Genomic DNA, 23,060 nt, shown 5'->3' with positions numbered 1-23,060 from the left:
GGGGGGGGCAAGGGAGAGAGGGGAAGGGTTTGCTATAAAAACAACATATTGCTCTTTTATAAAGTTATTTTCCATAAAAAGTAATTAATTTTTACTAGTCCCATAATTTTACCGTAGTCAAATCCCAACATCTTAAATTTGCAAATATTGGGTAGTTTTACGCTACCATAGGCGCTTTGAATTTCTTTGGAGATTCTCCTAATGAGTAAGGAAAGGAGACTTTGAATTGATATTTAAATGAAGGAGTTCGTCCTGGTGTGCTGCTTCCTTTCCTGTTATGACTGCGGGAAAGTGAACATTGTAAAAGTACTTATTTGGTTGGCAGGAACAAGATTTCTTACTCCAAACCTATTCTATTCGAAATTTTCAGCTTTAACTGAGACTCAGAGCAAGCTTTGTTTCGAAACCTTCTGAGGTCATGCACCTGCAAAAACTGCTACTTTGCTTCATGAAGCCACAGTAAGGATTCAAAGCTAACAAACTTCAATCAAAAACCGAAATTAAGAAAGTGAAATTTCTTAAAGAGTTTTACTATGAAAAAACTAAAAGTGTCTTTGGAGATTGAATAATAATTTAGGATAGAGAAAATAGCAAATTTTGTGTGGAAGAAAATGATGTTAGATTTCATAGAGCTCTTTCTTTGAAGCTAATAAAAAAAATTGATAGATTTTGTCAATTATGTGAGGTCCACAGTTAAATTTAATATATAAAAAAATTTGACAAGTATATTAGGTTTAAAAGAAAAAATCAAAATGAACATCATTTGTTATACATTAAGGACCATGTCAATCAAGTGAAATATATTAAGGACTATTATGAAGCAACCCTTATACATCAAGAACCATTTTGATTGTTTTCTCTAACATAAACTAATGCTATGTTTGATCGACAGTATTAAGTAATCTCCCCATCTTGATTTATGTAATACGTTTTGTTGTTCAAGAATCAATTTAACTAATCTTCCAAGTTGAATTAGATTAAATCAACTTAATATTTTAAAATTAAAATTTATAGATTCAAGAACTATTCGAAAAGTATTGCAAGTTGCACTTCTTTCTCATACCAATTTAGTTTTTTTTAAAAAACATTTCATAATTCACATAATTTGAATTTCAAAAAATGAAAAATATAACATAAATTGAATCAAAGGGAGCAACACGGTAAGTATTACAGTAGTTTGTACATTAATTTATGTAGGATAAAATATGAGATAAGAATATCAGCATCTACGTAAATTAACATATTTTAATACGAAAATATCCTTAAGAGAAGGTGCAAGGTTAGCTAAGATGGGTATGGAAAGGTAAAGGCAGACCAAATAAGTATTGAAAAGGTGATTTGACAAGACCTAACACACCTGCAACTTATCAAGGATATGACTTTAACTAAGAGGATCAGAATAAGAGAAGAAAATTAATGGTTTGTTGAATGTGGTCTAATTTTTCTCACCATTCGCATTATAACCACCTTTTTATTATCTTCTTCATTCATTTGCTTCGTTAATGTATTTTTTTGTTGTTTACGAATTTTCTCAATAATACATGATTTCGTCTACAATGTTTCCTTTTCATACTTGCTTAGAGTTGTTCTACTTGAGTCAAGAGCCTCTCAAAAAGAGTCTATCTGCCTTCATAAGATAAAGATAACCCTTTCCCGTCTCACTTGTGCGATTACACAGGATCATATTATTGTTTGTTGTCATTGTTGCATAACACTAGAATTATTGCTCAACATAGTCACTACTACTTGCTCCATAAGCAATTCCTTCACTACTATAATTAATCCATGCACTATAATCTCCGCATAACTAGCATGTGAACCAAATGACCTAGGAGCCAACCTTGATTTCTATAACATACTCGCTATAACCCCACAAGTGAAATTTTGAGAGATAGGATGAACACAAACCTTACCCCTACCTTTGTAGGGTAGAGAAGATTATTTCTTGTAGACCCTCGTTTCAAAAGTGTAATCAAAATAGAATTGAAAGAAATGAACAATAGACCTTTCTAGTCCAGCCCTTCCCCAAACCCCGTGCATAGCGAGACCTAAAAAAGTATAGAGCTGCCGGAAGGGAGAACCAAAATGTTACCGCACAGAATTGGGAGGGTCGAAGAACTTCACATTACATTACATCCATGGTATAAATCACAATAACTTAGAAGAGAAGTTCTATAGAAACCTTCAAATGAAAAAGAATTGCCATGATGCCATGGTTCTGTATTAAAGTTGAATGTGAAAATTTACAACCCAAAAGCTAGAAACAAATATTACTTACTGTCTACAACTTAAACTACTAGGCAATATATCCTAAACCCTATCCCAAGAAGAAGTCCATGAGATCTATCATTTACATTTTCTAAGCAAAGAATCTACAGAGACTGATCTAAGTCTCATTTTCATTTGGGTGTAATCCACTAAAATCCAACCCCTGCACAAGGTAACCAATAGCTATAAAAAAAATGGATCATATGAATCTTTGAAGATATTCTCATAAATCATCTTTTTTAGTAAGGTCATCTTTTTTTGTCAATACTATGGAACCTAAGAACCAACGCCTCAATTGTATATGCTGCTGAGCCAGTTTTCAAATTAAAAAAAATTAAGATAGCCCAAGCCGCAATTAAACATCAGCTTACTGCAAAAATGGGATGCCGATTAAAGCTTGAAAAGGTACTCCAGGTCCTCCACAGTTAGACGAGTCTGTCGGCTACCAGTCTCATCCTCTCCAAACGCAGAGGCAACCATTTCTCTTTTCTTTTGCTGTTAATACCAGTGTTACCACATTAGAATTCTAGAATATAGAGGAAGTGAGAAACAGCAAAGATGCAGAAAAAGGAAACCACAAACTTGACTTGAACAAATAATGAAACCCAGTGCTGACATCTAAATCCTTCAACAGAAGATCATGACCATCTACGTTTATCATTATATTTATATTGATAGAAACACTTTAGGCATGTTGCTAAATTAAAAATAAAAAGTGAAAAAAGATCAAATCATGTAATACCTGAAGAGCCAAAATACGATCTTCAACTGTATCTTTTACAGTCAACCGCAAAACTGTAACAGGACGGGTCTGTCCAATCCGATGCGCCCTGTCGATTGCTTGATCCTCAGTCGTAGGGTTCCACCAAAGATCCAAGAGAAGAACATGACAAGCTGCAACCATGTTAAGCCCAAGGCTTGCAGCTTTCAGAGACATGATTATGACTGATACCTGGAATGAAGGTTCAAAATTTAGTCCAATGATTTATAGAATAGAAAAGAAACACTCAGTACCAAGAAGATGGATATCTAACCTCAGGAAGTGTGTTAAAATCTTTGACAGCCTTGTCTCTAGCAAGAACAGACATTGTTCCATCAAGTCTACGGTACTGAATTGAGGAAGTTTTTAGACAAGCTTCAAGTAAATCCAACATCCCCGTCCACTGAGAAAAGACAATTGCCTTCTCTCCAGCTATTGTGGTTGTGTCTTTGGAACTTGAATGCACACTGGATTCTCCTGCATGATTATCACATGTATTTTCTGAAGGAGAAGCTCCTTCATCGTCTGATCCTGAAAGGCGACCACTAAGAGTGCAAGCCTTAGCTTTAGGCAGAGATTGCAGCACCTGAAGAGCAGCTTTAATCTTTGATGAATCATATGGACTACGAATTGAACTTTCAGCCACATCAGAGCCAGCACAGTCAGGGTTATTTTGCAGCTTGGGTTGATCAGATAGAGAATCGCTTAACATTGCTTTAGTGAAAACTGAAGAACCACTCAGCTGAACTTTGCAAGCAGATACAGGACACTGAGTGTCATCACCAGTTAGATGCTCACTAATACACTGATTGCAAAAGACATGTCCACAAACTGTTACAACAGCATCTTCAGGGGGATCCTACAAAATTGTTACAAAAATGCATAAGGAGGCAAGAAAGAAACAAGAAGATCCATAACAGAGAAATCCAAGACAAGAGAAGTATAGCTTAATGTCATAAGAGACAGATCAAATAAGTATAGTTGCTTACAACTAGAAAACTTATAGGCTGAAATCATCATTTTAAAACTGGTGTCACATATCAAAAGCATCCATGTTGGAACATTTGAGCACTATTTTCCAAACATAACCTATTTCTATTTTGCCTTGAATAGAACAAATCACTTGAGCATTATCAAAGGAAGGCACTGTAACTAGAAATGGCAATAAGTTGTATTAGTTTAGCAAAAGAAAGCATCACCATGCGGGGATCCATCCTAAACAACAGGGGAGGACTAAGCAAGGGTCATACTACACCATTAACCTCAAAAGCCGCAGATTCTTAATACACTGCCCAGCAATACCGAAGATAGAATTGGAGAAAATACAAACAAAGATATTAAAAATGCTACAATCACAAGGATTGAAACACATAGCATATAAATGCTGTTACTTAGATACTGATGTTTTTTTCAAAATAGTCTTGGTCCTGACATTTTTTTTTCGATAACCGAGAAATCCGTCTGTGACCCATCCTTTGGATCAATCATGCCTTCTAAACTCGGTGGATAATAGGACCGCCCCTCTACCCTTCTCCACTTAAATACCGGGCTTCGCTTTGCATGGTGTGGGGATTGAACCTGCGACCTAAGCCACAAATCCTCCACCTTTTGCCACTCGAGCTAGGCCTTATTTTAATAAAGGAGAAATTCCTGAGTGCCAGTGGCGCACGGTTCGCAACTCAATTAATAATGAGCCCCTCTCTGTACGCTTATCCACTTAAATGCCAGCTCCTCTACCCTTCTCCGCTTAAATACAGCAAATCCATTTAAGTGTCATAACAATTGAAAGAATTACACATGGAAGTTGAGCAGTAAAAAACCTCTTTTCTAGGTGGGGGTCAGATTCAATGCTTAAACTGAACCATCTATGCATTTAACAGAGAATCAGTGCTTGTGCACATAATCTTCCTAGATGTATCCTAGTTAATATAGAAACTGGCAACGCTTTAAATATCTGAAAATTATAGTTTAAAAACTCCAATTGTTTAGATCACACTTCCTTCAATTTAGAAGAGGATGCATGACATTTAAAAAGGCCACCTAAACTATGAAGTTCCAAAATAAGCAGCAGCAACAAGAAAGGACTAATAAGATCGATATAAACATATATTAAAGAACACTTAAATGATAACATACACTGCATATGCCGCAAATTGCTAAAGAAGCTTCCAAGCAATTCAAAAGGTCAGCTAATTTCTCTCGTGGTAATTTCTTGGCCTCCTCAATAGATGATCTCCAAACAGAACCGGAGTTGGAGCCTCCAACAAGAAGAGGGTGATCACAAGCTTGTCTCAGTCGTAAAAGCATCAAGAGTATGTTCACATAATTTTGTTTGACAGTCCCAGCAGCAGCATATTCCTGAATAGTCCAGAATTTGCTATGTTAAAAGAAGAGAAGAATTCAAAGCCAAAGTTCTCGAAATCCAATATAAAATACATCTAAACATACAGCAAACTGAGCACGTGATTGAGCTTCAAGTCTGCAGTAGAATTCTCGTTCCTCATCCGTAAATTCAACTTTTCTCAGTACAATGTGTTTCTCTGGAAGGTTGATAATGGGTTTTCCATCAATACATGTACCTAGATCAGATAATGACTGTGTTAGCTCTCAATTTAGGAATCAATGACTTGTGTGCTTAAATTGATAAGCCAGATATGCAAACAGTAAAACAGCCAAAGTGGAAAATGATCCAGAAAAACAAGTCGAGTTTGTTGTGTTCATTACTTGCAAGCACCTCATGAATACAAACAGCTAACAGGCAAATGACTTTTAGCACATAATTTGAGAATCTAAGCACACAGCCAAAACAAACTCAACAAAGCTGCATGTCTGAACATTTGTACGTAATATATTAAAGAAACAAACAATAATTGGGCCCAGATGAGCCAAATTGACCACATGATCCTTTTCTCTTTGACATAGGGAACAAAAAGAGGGGAAAAAGAGGAACTTTGGAATTGTTTTAGAAAAATAAGCATAATTTCAAGAACGAAACTGCTCAATAGAGAGGAGCGCAAATAGGGGAATAGAGGACTAACATATACTATAAACAAATGGTGAAATACACCAAGGAATTATACTATAACATATTAGAAGCAACACTGTCTGAATGGTATATAGCTTATAGGGGTAAGTACATGCAAAAGTTATTATTCTCACCTTTAGTGCGACGAAGCATAACAGTCTTAAGCACGGCCTGCAGCTTTCTGTACCCAGTTGTTGGGTGTCTTTGGATTGGAACCTTGATTGTGGAGCAAAATTGTTTGTACACTGCATATGGGTCATATTTGAGGAATCTGAAGTAACTGTAAAGGTCATCAACTGCATTTTGGATAGGTGTCCCTGATAAACACCATCTGCGTTTAGCTCGGAGACCCCAACAAGCCCTAGCTACTTGGGTTCTGTAATTCTTGATGCTTTGTGCCTCATCCAGCACGACCCTATACCATCCCACCCTGGCAAGAGGGCGTGCAGTGGCTTCAAGCAATTCCTTGTCCACCTCTTTTTTCGCCTTTGATGAACTTTTCTTTGAGCTCGAAGGAGTTTTTCTCTTTTTACTAGAAGGTAATTCATGAGTTCCTTTTCCTGTCTCGTCATCGTCTTCTCCAACAGGCTGCTTAGGGACCTCCATGCTTACGATTGAATATGTTGTGACCACCACATCATACTTTGCTAGTTCAATAGGGTCCTTTGTTCTACCACTACCATGGTATACTAGAACAGAGAGATTTGCTTTGTTTGTTACCTTATTGTGCAACTCGTCAGACCACTGACGGAGGACACTGGTAGGACAAACAACAAGGGTACCAGCAGCTGGCCTCCCTTTTGCATGCAAAGAAGTTTTACAGTCCATGCCAGAATTTTCATCAACTTGACAAGAATTGGCACCCTGCTTTGACTTGTCAAACTCAGATAAAACATCATCATCATCTAAATTCAATGTCTCCGTTTTAGTTTGTCTGGTGATGGCTGTAGAAAGTCTTGAAGATGGAGACCTTTCTTTGAGTATAAGTGCAATTGTTGATATAGTTTTTCCAAGTCCCTAAAAAAAAAGACGATCATTAAGAGAGAATGACTAGTCGGAAGGCAATGTTTATCATGTCAACAGATCAAAATTTGGCAAATTAAAAGCGTCAAAAGATAACCTGATCATCAGCAAGTATCCCACCACAACAGGGTACAGCAGCTTTTTCCTTCTTGACCATCCATGATAAAGCAATGCGCTGTGCATAAATAGAATGACTGTCATTAGATAATTCCTTACATAAATTCAATATATAATACGTTTATCTCTTGTTTTTTTGCAAGTGTAGATTCTCCTTCAGATGGAGGAAGAAGCACTAGAGAAACTAAATAGTCTGCAATATGTGGCTGCTAGCCTATGATGCATATCTGACGCAAGGAAATTTGCAAAGAAGGGGATGAATATTTGCAGCAGATGCTACTTATTAAAAGGAGGAAGAGTATAGGAGCCATCTTTCTTGTACTGCACAAGAAACTATGGGATCTGTTTTTCAACCTTTTTAACTTGTCTTTTGTCGTGCCTTCTCACAGTGATGAAAAGACCTGTTGGCTTCTTGGAGGGATGACTAAAGCATACAGTGCCACAATGGGTCTGCTGGGTTTTTGCGGGGTAAAAAAAACTCCAGGTGGTTTGATGGGATAATAGTTTCTATGCAGATGCTAAAGTTCAAACGTCTTTGCTTTTTGGCTTTTGGGGATTGACACAGGTTGTAAAAGATGGAAACAGCATGTTAGATTTCATAAACTCACTACAGGAATAGAGCTAATTAGTAGATAGGAACCTCTCATTTTGTTTTTGCATAGGAATTTCCCTGACCATTTTAATGCTCTACTGTTTATATTAATAGTATCCTTAGACCTTAGTTATCAAGTTAAAAACAAAAAGTTGAACAATTCAGGAAATACACAATATAATCAACCAATAGAATAGTTCAGAGAATTCACATATCATTGATGGATTTGTCAGGCATATAAGTTGTGCTTTTTTTAGCTAATGATATTATTTTAGTAAAAAATTATTTCTCTCAATTCCCAGGCAATTGCACCAAAAATTCAAGTAGACCCACTTAGAACAATATTGATGATCTCCCATCTTGATTGATAAATTTCAGGTACATGCTGCACTTAGAAAACTGAATGTTGTATTCCTATAAAGATAAAACCTTGAAACAATACTCAACCTGGTGTCTCAAAAGAGGAACAGCCAAAAGACCATCAGGTGGACTTTCTTCTGATCTCGGCTGAGAAAGATCCTGCAACAGGTATCACAGCATTAGTCTGATCAAAATTTACTTTTTAAGGTGAAAATAATACAAATTTGTTACAGGTTCAAAGGGCCCCATGCAGTGTCAACATTTTCCAGCAAAAAGAAGTATAAACACAGACATCTTTCAAAAGCCAGGAGAAGAAATTTCCTGTTTTAATCATGCACATACACAGCAAACCATAAATTCAACAGCAGAAAAGTGCAGAATCCAACATATCCCTTGAATTAATCATGCTTAAAGGATTTCAACTCCTTCTTTGAAACTAATAAGACTATTACCAACAAAGATACACAAGAAGAAATCATTCGAAGGGGTGAAAATAGCCAGAGAAATAGTTACGGAATAGATAATAATTTTGAAAAAGGGTCACTAACATGACAACATTTCAGAGTACAGTTCTTGCAGCATGTATAGTGACAGTTATTAGACCTCACCTGCAAGGCAACTTGATAAATGACATGCTCATCATTTAACTTCGGCCTCATTTGTCCTACTTCAAACCTCTTTTGTCCCACTTCAGCTGGAGCAAAAGAGTCGGTAATTGTAGTACGTTGTAGAGCGACAAGAGACTTGCCATTAGCACATGGATTCGCCTTTGCAGGTGCACTTATATCCTCGAGAATGCATAGATCATCATCATCCTCACTATGGCTTCTTTTATCCAATGAATTTCTCTGAATTCCTTGATGAGTGATTGTAGATAGACGAGAACCATTAACTTTTAAGAACCTGCGTTTTTCCCCCTTCTCTAATTTTGCACAACCAAACTGTTGCTTCATTGAAGTTGATGAAAATGAGACAGATTGTTCTCTAACCTTCACATCCGCGAGGTGATCATGAGGAACCAGAATGTTTTTTTCTGAAGAAGTGTCTTTAAAACTATCAAGGTGATAAGAAGGCCTATTATATTGAAGTACACCATTTTCATCCTTTGGATACACCAAAAGATCATTACTTGAAAGGGAAGTTACAGGAGCAGGACAAAATGAATTTGCGAGCTCAGAAACTGTAGGTTTATCAGCACCACCTAGCAGTTCATTTTTCTCATTACTTCTGTGAAACTGCTGGTTTTGAAAAAGGTAACTTGACTGATTGCGAGGCAAAGCCTGAGGAAATATCTTTCCCATATTATTGCTGCCTGTTGATCTGGAGAACAAGTTGCCACTATTTAATAATGTTTGGTTACTACCATTATAATAGGCACTGAAGTTCCCAACACCGAAATTTGGAGTCATATGACACTCAGGAGCCTGCTGAACTCCTTCACCTGCTCTTGTTGTCCAATTCCCACATGCTATTCCAGTATCTGAGTCAGCAATCCCAGTTGTATGGTCCAATTGTTCATCCATTACATTTAGCATCTTATCATTGTGAGACAGCATTTCAAAATTAAGGTTATTTGGTGCATCCTGCTTCAAGAAAGAATATGTATGGGAAGGTTGTGCATAATTATCCCAATTTCCAGGCAAAGCATCAGAACTCTGACATAAACCAAGTCTAGCATAGTATTGATCGTCCGAAGATACAGCTACTTCCATGCTTGATGTTTCTTCTGAAGCTAACGTTCCTGAGCTTTTGAACTTGTTCTCTGCAGCTGATTGGCTTAGCAGCAACCCTAAAATGTCAATTATGTTCTCAAAGAAATTAAAACAAAAATGAGTAAATAAAAAATTCCAACAGAAAAGAACCTACAAGCAAAGTTGATAATAACAGAAAGGCCAACTATAAAGAAGGTCAACATACATTCAGAGCAAGATTCCTGCTCTGGAGAACCAGTGTTAATAATGAGTTTCACATATTGTATAGCTGATATCCGTATTCAATTTATTATATCATTGATATGATCAGTATTAACAGCAAAGCTAAAACAGCCACAACTAGTGGACATCTAAGTTTGAGTTCCCTTACTTTCTTGATGGACATTAGATGAAGTACTCTGAGAGATGTTATCCCTGTCACTGAACCATTCATTGTCCTGACCAAATGCCCAATCAGTCAGGCTTCCATAGAAATTATGTACTGGAGAGCATCTATCTAATTGAAATCCAAGCTTTCTGCCATCAACAATTGAATTCCCTGCAGAATCAGATGAGCCATCGGAAACACCAGTCCTTGTATCTGAAACTTCTGAGTTAGACGAAGGGGAAACTCCATTGTGTCCAAGAAATTGAGCCCTTGAAGCTGAAGATCTCTCCAAATCTGAATAACCTACATAAAAATAGCATAGAGATCAAGAATCAAATATCATGATAAGTAATAAGCAACATAATCTCATAACAAATTAATAACAACATCAAATTCCTGAAGTATCCAAGCAGGGATATCAACTAACCTTGTCCCATGTCATTTTGCAATAAAACCTCCGGCATACTCTGCAAATCGATACTCAAATATTAAAATAATTGACAAACTGGGGTAAGAATTGTAAGACCAAATTATTCACATGATCCAATGACAGACTGCCTACAGTATGTATTCCCAGCCTGGAGATAGAAAGCAAAGAAGACTTGGAAGTATATGCTTTTACATAACCATTTCGTTTTTGTTTTTTGACTTTATGACCCTGGTGGCCAGATTTCATTCAGTAAGCTTTTTGTCAACTTATTTTAGAGTACATAGTAAAAAACAGAATTTATCTGACATCTCACATCAACTTTAATTGTGCTTGGCCCAGGTCCAACACCTCTTGACACATTAATGGAACCAGTAGCCCAGTACTTATTCAACAAGCCATTGAAATTTACAAGGTGTGTTGTCTAGAAGTTTTAGTAATCCTTGAGAGTAATATTGATCATCTTGACAAACCCATTACTAAAGCATAGTACCACATATCTCTATTTTCTATAACTAATAATTCACTGAACTTCAACTGTATTAAGTATTTTCATTTGTTCAATTTACTCAAAGACAGCTACAGATTGCTTCTACCAACATGTCCTTTATCTGTGAAAGACTTAAATCATACTACTTGAGTATTTCCATTTGTTCAATTTACTCAAACACATGTATAAATTCATTATTCATTCAACCAGCATGTCCTTTATTTGTGAAAACTTGCGGACTCCGTGTTTCTCTTTGAAGAGCCACGGATCTTGCAAATGACCCCATCCACTCTCTCACATAGAGGAAAAGGGGGGGAAAAGTAAGAAAAGTACATGAATATACTCAATACTTATAGACTAAAATAAATATAGAACATTATACTCTAAGAAAAACTCAATGTATACAGATGAAAGCACGCTAAAATGTCAAAATGGTTTCAACTGAACAAAGTATTTCCTTATAAGATATGGCCATCACAAAGGTCTTTCTTTATATTTCTTTCTCCTTCAATGTAACATATCATAATATCTATGCTGCTTAAAAAGACCTTTTTTGTGTGTATGCTTTTTTTGAATGATATATCTTGGAATTTTCAAGAAAAAGTATTATGGTTATACAATGACTCTCAATGATTAAATTGCAAAAATATCCTTTCAATCAACTCTTCCTTATGTCATCTCTTGTTCCACTTTATCTCATTGTGGATATCAATCAAACTTCGAATGTGAAAATTATTACTCTCTTCCAAGCCCCAATGGGGAAACCAATATTAACCAACACTGAGATCCCTCTCCGGTACTTCGATGGGACCACCAGTGTTGTTAAAAGCGCTGAAGAGCTCGCTTTAAGCGAGAAGCAAAGCGACAAGTTGTTGCTCTAATGCCTTGAAGCGAGGCGATAGTAAAGAAGCGAGAAAAAGCACATGCTCAAATGAGATAAGAGCTAACTAGGTTTTTTAATTTCTGTAAAAATACTTACGCAGGTTTTTCCAATTATTTTCTCTCCTTGGGCGATTGTTGCAACAGGTTAGTTCTCTTCTTCTCCTCTTTTTCTCGACTTCTCTTCGGTTTCCTGCAGTGCTGCGTATGTTTCGTTTCTTCTCTTTCTGGTAACTAGGGTTTTTTTCCTTCAATTTTCTGTTTGTAATGCTACTTAAGTAGCGTTACTCTGTTCTTTTTTCTTCTGATTTGAGGATCTTGTTGAAGAATAGGATTTTGCTCCCTTTGTGATTTGGTTATGCATTTGTTTTATATGTTAATTGTTATGACTTGTGAGGATTATTGACTATCTACTTGCTTTTTAATCTAAGAATTGAAATATTTTGCTTAATATGTTACCTCTATTGAGTTCTTTATTATTTATCTATGCATATTTAATATTTTTTTATTTTTTATACTAAATAGCGCTTTATTTGGAAAAAGTGTGTGCTTCACTTCACACCTCTCGCTTCACAGAGCAAGCCCTCGTCGCTTTTCCCTGCTTCTCGCTTCCCATTCCCAAAACACTGGGGACCACAAGAATGAAAGAAATGAGTCCCTATTATATACCTAATAGCTGGGCATTCAAAGACCCAAGATGTAACATATAGTAATTAGTTCTAGACGTCTAGAACTCAAACTCACTATAAATGCACATTTAGATGCTCAAAGAAAAAACTTAATAAACTCCGAGAACTTAAAAACAGAAGAAAGAGTTAATGATTTTAAACGAAAAAATAAATTGGAACTCATATGGAATATAGAGTCAACAACAAATAAAGAAAAAGAAGGAAAAGAAGAAGCAAAATAGAAAAAGAAAAAAAGAGAACTAATATCCTGCAAGGATGTAAGCTTATTAAATGCAAAAAAACAAAATAGTTCACTACAAATGTAGCAGGCTGGGCTCGATCTCGTTCCCTGTTGGGAGAAAATACAGCCCTCAGCCAGTGGCACCAAATGATCATTTGTCAGTGTGAGTGCCACTTTATATATTTTTCCATATTTATCATACATATATATACATAGTCCCAACTGAGGTGTGAGGATGCCGTGGCACCCCCTCCCTCAATAGATCCGCCCCTGCACGCATCTCTGGTAACTAATGAACCTAGCTAATTATTTGCAAGATCATGAGTCAGTCATGATCCTATGCAGAAAAATAACGACAATAAGGTGCACTTGGATTCTTTCAAGATGACACCTGTTGAAATTTGTACACAAAATTGACATTTCACTGTTCACATCTTAAAGTACAAAATTCTTTTATTTGAAGGTCTTTTCGCAAGACTCTTCTTTCTTCCAGATGTTGAATTTTTTATTTCTACAAAAATTATCTTATAACATGGCGCAGGTATATTGTATTCCAGTACAAACACATAAAATAATCACTACAATGATTATCTATTGCCGTTATATCATATATTTTCCATTCCACTTGGCAATCTAGTCAATTTAGCTAAGATCTCTATCCAGGAAACTAATACAACACAACGAGGAAAGAAATGCAAAAGCACCAATTGTCCTTACCACCATAATAAAACAAGTGATTACGAGTTCCACATGTCTTTACATCTTCTCTCTCTTAATAAATGAATAAACTCTTAATTGAAGTGAGCCCAAACAAAAGTCATGTGTCATTACGCGTAAAGATAGACCTAATTCTATCAAAGTATCCAAATAGAGAAAAGTAGCATTCCTTTTAGGACAAACTAAGTAGGGAATTGTGAGGGAGTAATAATAAATATAGATAAACAATTGTTTCCAAACTCAAATGACAAATGTCTAAGTCCTTAGTTACTCTATTTCCACACAAAATCCAATATACTATGATCCCAACATGCAATGCTCAATTATATAATTGTCCCATCTAAAACCTTAAACTGTGTCCCCTTCTTTGTACATACTCCCTCCCCATCCATTCTTACTACTTATTCCATATTGATTTAGCATACCCCTTAAAATCCCTAAATAGAAGGATAATTTTACTACATCACCCTTCGAATATAATAAATTCAGTACTCTCGAAAACTACTATAGTTAATAACAAGTGTAAATTACAAACTAAACAACTCTCGAAAATGACTATAGTTAATAACAAGTGTAAATTACAAACTAAACAATAATTTATCTCTTGATTTTCCAAACTGAGCTCGCAAAAATCTAGATCAAAAGCAAACTGGAAAACCCTAAATCTTTTAAGAACTGCATGTCTACTAACAACCCACTAAATGAATCATCATCACTTAGATTACCATGCTAAAAAGTTCATAATTTTGAGTAAAAATTAAACTTTACCTGCTGAGCAGGAGGATCCGATTTCTCTTCAATAATGCTCAGCAAATCATCTATATCCATACTTGGCCCATCAAAATTTAGATCAAAATCAACCGACGGATCTTCCGATGATAACCAATACTCTGACGTCTTGTCCGCCATCATCATCTCAACAAAAAAAAACTCAATTCCCCACCAAATCACACCTCAAATCCTATAAATTCAAGAATCCCTCACCAAGAAGACCTCCACACCGTTTTTCATTTAAAAAAAAACACCAAAATACCCAATTCTTATCGGTTTTTTGCGATTCAAAAAACCCCAAAAACTACTGAAATCAAATCTATGGAATTTTCGCTCTTCCAAGAAGTTTCTGAGGAACGCGACTTTTCAATATTTTTATCTTTTTTTGAGGTTTTTGTAGGAATTTTGTTCGATAAGAAAGAAGAGGAAAGTGTTGAATAGGTTTTTTTGAGACTTTTAATTTTATATTGTTTATTTATTGTTTCTTTAGAGGAATCCTAATGTGAATAGAAAAAGTGTTTGTTAAAAAAATAAAAAAAAAAATAAGGCCGCGTATTTGTCAGTTCAACTTTGGTTGTCTCTCTTGTTTTGGTAAGTGGTTTTTTTTTTCTATTCCGTGTTCAATATTTACATTAAAACTATTAGAACGAGTGTACGACTTATCCGACATGACTATTATTTGTACTTAAGAGTTTGAATCGAATTTTGACAATGCTTTCGATTAAAAAAAAATATCGTTTTCAAAAGTTTGAATTAGGATTGTTTAAAACTGATAATTCGAACTAGGAAAAAAAGTTATTGGTTTAATAATTTTGATAATGGTTTTAGCTTTTTTTATTATTACTTCTTAATTATTTGAGGTTTTTCTTAATGGGTTCACTGATAATCTGATAGTATATTAATAAATTATATTTATACTATTCGGTATATAATGTGAACTAAAAGGAGTGTTCTCTCTTAGATTATTTGTATATGTCATTTATAGTTGTGACACATTTATTATCTTATCTCTTTTTTAGGTAAGTACTTACGGTTCATTCTTATTTCAATTTATATGATAATGTTTGATTGATCATTAAATATATAAGAATAAAATAAAAACTTCAAAATACGTGTGATTTATAGTAAATTATAAATATCTCACAAAGGATAATATGAAAAAATGAAGGGTTATTTTTATTTTTATTTTGTCTTTTCTTTTTATCCCTTTTTTATAGTATAATCCCTGGTTAACATAATAATAAATGAGTAATTAATTACTTTTATTATCTTATGTAATTGAGTAAAAGTTAAGGGAAAGATGCCATTGATTGTCATCCATTGGTGTTGAATGAATACATCTTTTATTTTATAAGTTTTTTTAAAAAAAAAAAACTTCAATGACAATCTAAAAAAAAGTAAATCATTTTTAAAATCTCTCTTTATTAATTTTAATTTCTTGTCATTGATCAATATAAATAATTTACTTAAAGACTTACCTATCTTATGTGTATAAAAATAATAACAAAGTTATGTTTTATCCTATTTTGATTAAATGTATTTGTATAACTATATAATGTTGAATCAACTTTACCATTCTCAAAAAAAAAAAACTATATAATATTGAATCAAAGTTTAAATTGATCGACAATCTTTTCTTTAAAATAAAATAATATTAAGGGAATACATGATTATTTAACCATTTCTTTGGCGCAAAAACCAAAAAAATGGATGATTAAAGAAGCATAATTAATTACATAAACTCACTTCGATACAAAAATCATAAAATCATTATTATAATTGAAACACACTTTTTTCACAATAATATGCTCAAAGGGAGGTGCTTTAATGGATCCAAAGAATTACGTGTCTATTTATGAGAATTCAATAATTTTTGTTCAAATTTCTACGATATTTGTTAAATATTTACTCCTTCTTTTACTTTTATTTGTCCTATATATTATGAAATATATATTTTTATTTATCACTTTTAGCATATTAAAAGAATTTTTAATATTTTACCCTCAACATTAATTACTTAATTCTCAGGTCATTTTCGAAAACCTAAGACCTTATCAATTAATACGAATATTTTGATGAGATACTCGCGTCAAATATTAATTTTTAAGAAGCATACAAAATTCAGACCGGACTAATAAAAGAAATTAGAAAGAGTAGTAGTATCTTAAAGTAATATAAAAACTTAGTAGATTTCAAATCTTAAATTGTCTTACCTATCAGTTTTAATACAATATTAATTATTGTGCTCTCACATTGACTAAAGCACATGTTGGCATTGATCATGTTTAAATTAGTGGTTAAAATAATTCAGCCTCATGTAACTACTCCATTAATCACGTTATTAGCCGTTTGATTTTTTTACTCCATCAAAGAGACCTTTCTTTAACCTAACGCTAATCCTAAGCGCCTCCATTAACAAACTTCCAAGTTCTAATGGTGATTTGATGCCATGGCTACTATTAGACCCCCAAAACAAGTGCTCGAAATATAGCACAATTATAATAGGGATCGTTGGTTCATGGGATAATGTGAGATATTTCACGATTAAATTTGAGATAAAATTTATCCTTTATTTAAATGAAATCAGGATAACATTATAAATACATATTTAATCTCAAATTAAGCCTGAATATTCATCTTATCTATCTAACTTGGTATATTATCTTATTGTACCTACCTCTCAAATAATACAAATTAATTAAAAAATTATTATAATTCAAATAACTTAGTCCACAAATTGAACGAATAAATCTATTATTTTGTCTAATACCATCTATGAAATTACTCCATTATAACTTTTTTTTCCTTTGGCACATTTGGAATTGAAATTACTCTATTATTTTATAGGTAACACCAATTAAATCATCCCATTATGAAATGATAGGTTAAATATTAATTAGCGATATGAAAGTGGTTATTTTGTACAATTTGTTTCCTCATTTTAAATTGGGTCATTTACTCTTCTGCTTATATTTTGTCGTGACAATTTATTTTTATTTTCAAAATAAATATTTTTTGAGGACGTAAATTTATATTTTCATATCATAATATTTTAAGTCATATCTGAACATAATTTCAATCAACTAAAAAAACTTTTTGGATGATTGTTATGTATATTGTTTCATAATATATTGTATCATATTATGTTGTGTTATATCATTACTATATTGTTTTAATGAATATAATATTTGGTAGATTGCATCGTTCTTCTGTCATTACATAATGTTACACATTAACAATTGAAAAAAAAAATGGCAAAAGGCATAAATTGCCCCCTAAACGTATACTCAAAAGTCATTTACACACTTTAACTAATGGGGTGACCTATTACACATCTTAAGTACATAAAAGTATATTTATTTCCCCCTTCTATCACCCAACCCAGGGCGCGTTTCGCTCCACATAGTTGAGCGCGTCAACACGATAATAAAGTCATTTTTATTTATTTTTTTAATTAAAAAATCTAACCCAACGGTTATATTCCCATTCCCTTCATATAACCCACCCACCCGACCCTAATGAACAAAAACCCTAAATTTTCACCCAAAAATCTGAATCAAGAACCCTAAATTCAAACATAGTTCAAAATTCCTTCTTTTGAATCAAAGGTAACTCTTTTTCATTATTATTCATTCATCTCTTTTCCATTTTGATTCATTTCTCTCTTTTTCATTTTGATTTGTTTCTATCTATTTCGTATTTTGAATTTTTAGTTGTTTGATTCGCGGTAATTCTTATTAAGGTGCTACAATGGCTCGAATAAGCTTGACTAGGCTCTGTTTACAAGAGGAAGATCATGAATTGGAAGAGGTGCGATGCAAACACGGATTTGTTTTGCCTTTGCTGACCTCTTGGACCCCGAGAAATCCTAGTAGAAGATATTGGGGTTGTCCTTACTATGGGGTAAGTTAATCTTTTTTAAGAGTTGAATAATTCGTTTTGTTGTTTCAAGAGCCATAGAATGATTCGTTTTGTTTTTTAAGAATGCTAGATCATGCGATTTTTGGCTTTGGAAAGATGATTATATTGATCCAAGATCCAAATTTGTGATTCCCAAGTTGTTGGGAAGAATTGCGGAGCTTGAACATAGTGTTGAATCTTCTCGAAAAGTTGAAACTTCGGATAAGGAAATCAACAAGCCTACTAAGTCGACCAAATCCATGGAAAGCAAAATAGATATGAACAAGAAGGAGTCAAAAATGGACAATTTTGATGATGATTTGAAGAAGATGAAAGCAGTTGAAAAGAAATGGAAAAACAAATTGGCCAAGTCCAAGAAAAGGGAGAAACAACTTTGGATTGCTCTGTTGTGTGTTTGTATTTTAGGTGTAAGTTTAGTATTTCAAAGAGTATTGTTTCTGAAAGGAGAAGGACATTCAAGGAAATTGTCATGATCTCTTATTGTACCAAAAATTTGCAATATTGTGTTGAACTTGTAAGGCTTTTGTGTAATGAAAAGAATTTACAAAGCTTTCCTTAGCTTAATTTGTCTCATTTATTGTTGCAAGTATTTGATTTTGTATTTGGTCATAAACTATATATTTAGTGTGTACAACTATCTGCTCAACTGTCTAAACTATACGTTTGTGTAGCCACTGCTTAAGTAGTCACTTATTGCCCTCCATAAACACAGAAACCATCACTAAAAGAGAAGCAATATTGTTACATAAACAGACATTCATAACTGCATAATCATTAATCAAAATAGAAGTTAATATATGTCAAAGCAGTTACATAATCAAACACCACAAATCAAAATGCAGTTACAACTGCAATTCATTGTCTTAAATATAAGGGTACTAAATAGGGATAAAGTGCATTGCATTGTCTATCACCCAACAAAACAAATGTCTACATTGCATTACCAACAAAAATCTACCAAAACAAGTTAGATTGCATTAAAGCTCTCTAGGCTCAAATGTGCTGCCTTAGACCTAGTCTCCATTTGTTTTCTTCCCCTCATCTCTTCAAATTGGCTTGAGGTCATAGCTTGTTTTCCCTTCCATTTCACACCACATGGTGGTTTATGTCCAAGATCTCCAGTGACAACTGCTGAAGACTTCACATTTCTAAATCTTTCACTAGGCATTCCAGGCTGTTCAAATGAATATAAATAATCTTAATCTGTGATTAAAGAAAAAATAATAAATGATATTTAAGTATAGAAATAGGGAACTTACATTAATAATAGTAGCACCACTTTGTGTGTGTAGTGCACCAATTCCAACAATTCTTGTTCTGCTAGCAACACTACCCTAAAAATAACAAAATATTCAGTAAAGCAACTTATTTAAAACTTATACATGAAGTAAATAAAGGAAACTATATCACCTTTTCTGTTGAACCCTTTGGTCTACCCCTTCTTCTTTCAGTTGGAGCATTAGGTGTTGCTCTTGGGCCAGCAATTTGTGTTGATGTTGGTGCAGCAGCAGGGATAACAGTTTGTGTTGATGTTGGTGCAGCAGCAGGACCAGAAGGAGGTCTTGAACTTGGTGCAGCAGGGCCAGAAGGAGGTCTTGAACTTGGTCCAGCAGCAGGTCTTGAACTTGGTCCAGCAGTAAAGCTTGTCTCAGAAGCAGGTGCACCAAGAGGACACTTTCTTTTATTGTGGCCCTTGGTATGACAAGTGTTGCATGACATCTCAATCCCTCTTTTGGATAATTTACAGTTTTACTGGTTTCACCTTGCTCTTTCTTCCTTTTCTTGCCAGGCCTTCCTGGCATCTTCCTAACAGGAGGTGGTATCACTGAGATGTTTTGTGATTCTGGCCACATTTCAGATTCATAACTGGCTGAATGAAGTAGTTGTATGTCTTCATGTATGTTTCTCTATTATACCAATGAGAAATGTAGTTGATTGGGTCCAATTTCCTATGGTGAAGAGCAGCTATTGCATGAGGACATGGTATGCCTTTCAACATCCATGCTCTACAGCTACATATTTGTCTTTGAATATCAACTACATGTCTGTATGGTCCATGAAGTACCTTATACCCTGTATCTGAATTCCATTCAATGCTGCATTTCATAGACTTAGTTGTGTTATCTTGTAGAACCTTCATTGCCATTGGAGAAATGTCGCATATCCAAGTATTGCAAAACTCTCTCATATGTCCTATTCTTTTCATCATTTTCACCCTAATTTCTTCAAGCATTGTAATTATAGTCTTATGCCTTGCTGCTAATATCCATGAATTGAAACATTCAGCCATGTTATTGTCTACAACATCACATTTTGAGGTAAAATTGAAGTAAAACTTGCTCCATCTTTCAGGATTATAATACAACAAGTGATCAACTATATTATTGCCCAACCTTTTCATATAACTAATGTTATCTTTTAACTCAGCCTCAAAAGTAGACCTTGCACACCTCCAGAAACATTTCTTTCTCTCAAGACCTCTCCATCTCTTTGACCAGTTAGCAAGGATATGTCTAGCACACATTCTATGCTCAACATTTGGCAAATGATCAGTTATGGCAATTTCAAGACCCTATAAGAAAATTCAAGACATAAAACTAAGAAACTAAGATATTTATAAATAAATGGCATTCAAGACATGAAATAAATCAAAAAAATCAATAAATGTTCTAACCTTTTGCATATCTGATATGATTGTGAGGTCTGTACCATCTCCCAACTGAAGATCTTCCTTTAGAAGTTTGACAAACCATGCCCAAGTAAACTTATTTTCAACTTCAACTACTGCCCAAGCCAGTGGTAGCATTTGATTGTTCCCATCTTTACAAACAACAACCAATAATTGACTTTTAGATGCTCCCTTTAGAAAACAACCATCCAAACCAATGCACCTCCTACAACCAGCCAAGAAGGACTTCTTCATTGCATCAAAACATATGTAGAAGCTTTGAAACATTTTTCTACCTTTTTCAAATGTTTCTTCATGAAGCTTGACTACACATGTACTATCTGGATTAGTTCTTAGCAACTCATCTTTGTAGTCCAAAATCCTCCCAAACTCAAGAACATAGTCACCCATTAACTCCTGTAATACTTTGTTTCTTGCTCTCCTACACACTGTTCTTCCAACATATAAATCTAATTCTTTTTTAATAAGCCCTTGAAACTCAAAGATTCTAATGTCAGGTTGTTCTTTATCCTTTCACTGTAGTGATTAAATAAGAACTTGCTATTACAAAGCTTATTCCTATTAGTAGGATCATATTTGTGAACTGGATTGTATGTCTTTACAACAAAATTATCTGTCCTAGAATCAAAGCTAGCAAATAAAACCCAAGGACAACCAACTGTACACCTAACCCTTATCCTTGTTGGTTCATTAATATACATTTCAATTGCAACATGTTCAGCAACAACATATTTGGTAACAACAGATCTAAACTCATTAACACTTTCAAATACAAGACCCAATTCCTACACTACTTTCTGAGAAGATGCATCAAATACAACTCTATTCATCTTCTTTCTCCTTTTTGGCTTAACTCTCTCTCTCTGTTGAACCTCTTCTTCATTATCACTGAAAGCATCTGGATCTATTTCAAAACTGGTAGCTTCATCTGAGGGAAAATAATGCTCATCACTAGCTAACTTGCCTTCTAAGTTGTTTCTATTACCACCTGTAGATTCATCATACCCAGCATTTGGCCCTTTTTTTTTTTCTGTTCCTAACTTGACATGATCAAGCAATGGAGCTCTTTCTCCCCTTTTCCTTCTCTTTCTTTTACTCATTTTCTCCCTAAAACTTCTTAGTTCATCATCTACATCATTCCCATTAAATCCCCCCCCCCCCATTCAATGATTCTCTATCTGAATCTTGTTCATTAGAAGGATGGACAGGGTCAGAAATTGGATCAGAGGAAAGATGAACATGGTCAAGAGTTGGATCAGTAAAAGGATGGATAGGGGCAGGGGCATAAGCAGGGGCAGGGTTTGAGGCAGGGTTTAAGGCATTTTCTTGGGCCTCATATGTTGGTTCTAATTCAGCATCAAAAGATGCATTAGGCCCACTGTTTTGAGATGCTCCCTCACCTACTCCACTTTCCCCATATTCCAATAAAGGTGGGACCAAAACAGGATCAACAACAAAGTGACACACAAAACAGTCCAAAATATCTCCATGACTCAAACACTCAACAATTAAAGCAGTATCATAGTTAGATTTGATTTCTAACATAGCAGTACTTCTAGGAAGTTTCACATACAACACACATTGTCCAGGTTCATACCCCAACTCTTTCAGACAATTCCTCAATTCAAAATAAGATAACCTATCTATATCAATATCTAAAAACTCATAAACTTCTCCACCATGATATGGTTTTCCATTGTATTCTTTTTTTCCAATCTTAATAACACCACCGTGGTAAAATCTCAAAGTAATCCATTCAAAAGACATTTTAACCTGAAAATAATGTTATCAGTTAACCCTCAACAACAACGACAAAACATATACAACAACAACGGGGAATCATGTGAATGAAAGACGACATACAGTAAACTTGAAAAAAAAATAAAGACGAAATAACCCTAAGCTAAAAAGTATGAACTATGAAGTAACCCTAGAAATGTTTGATTGACCTTTCAGATATGGAGACGACAACAAATTATGAACGATGAATGCCTCGATTGTACCCACCAAACCCTAGTAACCACCGATTTGCT

At 34.5% G+C, this 23,060-nt stretch overlaps 2 protein-coding genes across 2 annotated transcripts; one reads left to right on the top strand and one right to left on the bottom strand.

The window, feature by feature from the left end:
* Nucleotides 1–2,192: 2,192 nt before the first annotated feature.
* LOC125860489 (helicase-like transcription factor CHR28) lies at nucleotides 2,193–14,872 on the bottom strand. Its single transcript, XM_049540458.1, has 12 exons — nucleotides 14,415–14,872; nucleotides 10,652–10,691; nucleotides 10,228–10,527; nucleotides 8,754–9,934; nucleotides 8,233–8,304; nucleotides 7,174–7,251; nucleotides 6,188–7,070; nucleotides 5,477–5,607; nucleotides 5,165–5,386; nucleotides 3,303–3,887; nucleotides 3,011–3,220; nucleotides 2,193–2,763 (listed from the first exon to the last, which is right to left on the bottom strand). Exons 1-12 carry the CDS (start codon nucleotides 14,559–14,561, stop codon nucleotides 2,659–2,661), a joined length of 3,954 nt encoding a protein of 1,317 aa, XP_049396415.1. The 5' UTR covers nucleotides 14,562–14,872; the 3' UTR covers nucleotides 2,193–2,658.
* A 3,165-nt stretch (nucleotides 14,873–18,037) lies between these two features.
* Nucleotides 18,038–18,844, top strand: LOC125860527 (uncharacterized). The gene is made up of 2 exons (XM_049540509.1): nucleotides 18,038–18,320; nucleotides 18,401–18,844. The coding sequence occupies exons 1-2, from the start codon at nucleotides 18,168–18,170 to the stop codon at nucleotides 18,809–18,811; spliced, it is 564 nt and encodes a 187-aa protein (XP_049396466.1). The 5' UTR covers nucleotides 18,038–18,167; the 3' UTR covers nucleotides 18,812–18,844.
* The last annotated feature ends 4,216 nt before the right edge of the window (nucleotides 18,845–23,060 follow it).

Source organism: Solanum stenotomum, chromosome 3, assembly GCF_019186545.1.
Source record: "Solanum stenotomum isolate F172 chromosome 3, ASM1918654v1, whole genome shotgun sequence".
NCBI lineage: Eukaryota > Viridiplantae > Streptophyta > Magnoliopsida > Solanales > Solanaceae > Solanum > Solanum stenotomum.
Note: the sequence above shows the minus strand (reverse complement) of the source record. Positions and strands in the feature narration are given on the sequence as shown.

Bases quoted from the DNA above. Each gene is read 5' to 3' on its own strand.
- LOC125860489 (XM_049540458.1), bottom strand. From the start codon at position 14,561: ATGATGATGGCGGACAAGACGTCAGAGTATTGGTTATCATCGGAAGAT. The intron at 9,935-10,227 runs GTAAGGGAACTC...TTGACATTTTAG, and splicing joins ATCTAATGTCCATCAAGAAA to GGTTGCTGCTAAGCCAATCA. The intron at 3,221-3,302 runs GTTAGATATCCA...CCTTCATTCCAG, and splicing joins ATTTTAACACACTTCCTGAG to GTATCAGTCATAATCATGTC.
- LOC125860527 (XM_049540509.1), top strand. From the start codon at position 18,168: ATGGCTCGAATAAGCTTGACTAGGCTCTGTTTACAAGAGGAAGATCAT. The intron at 18,321-18,400 runs GTAAGTTAATCT...TTGTTTTTTAAG, and splicing joins GGGGTTGTCCTTACTATGGG to AATGCTAGATCATGCGATTT.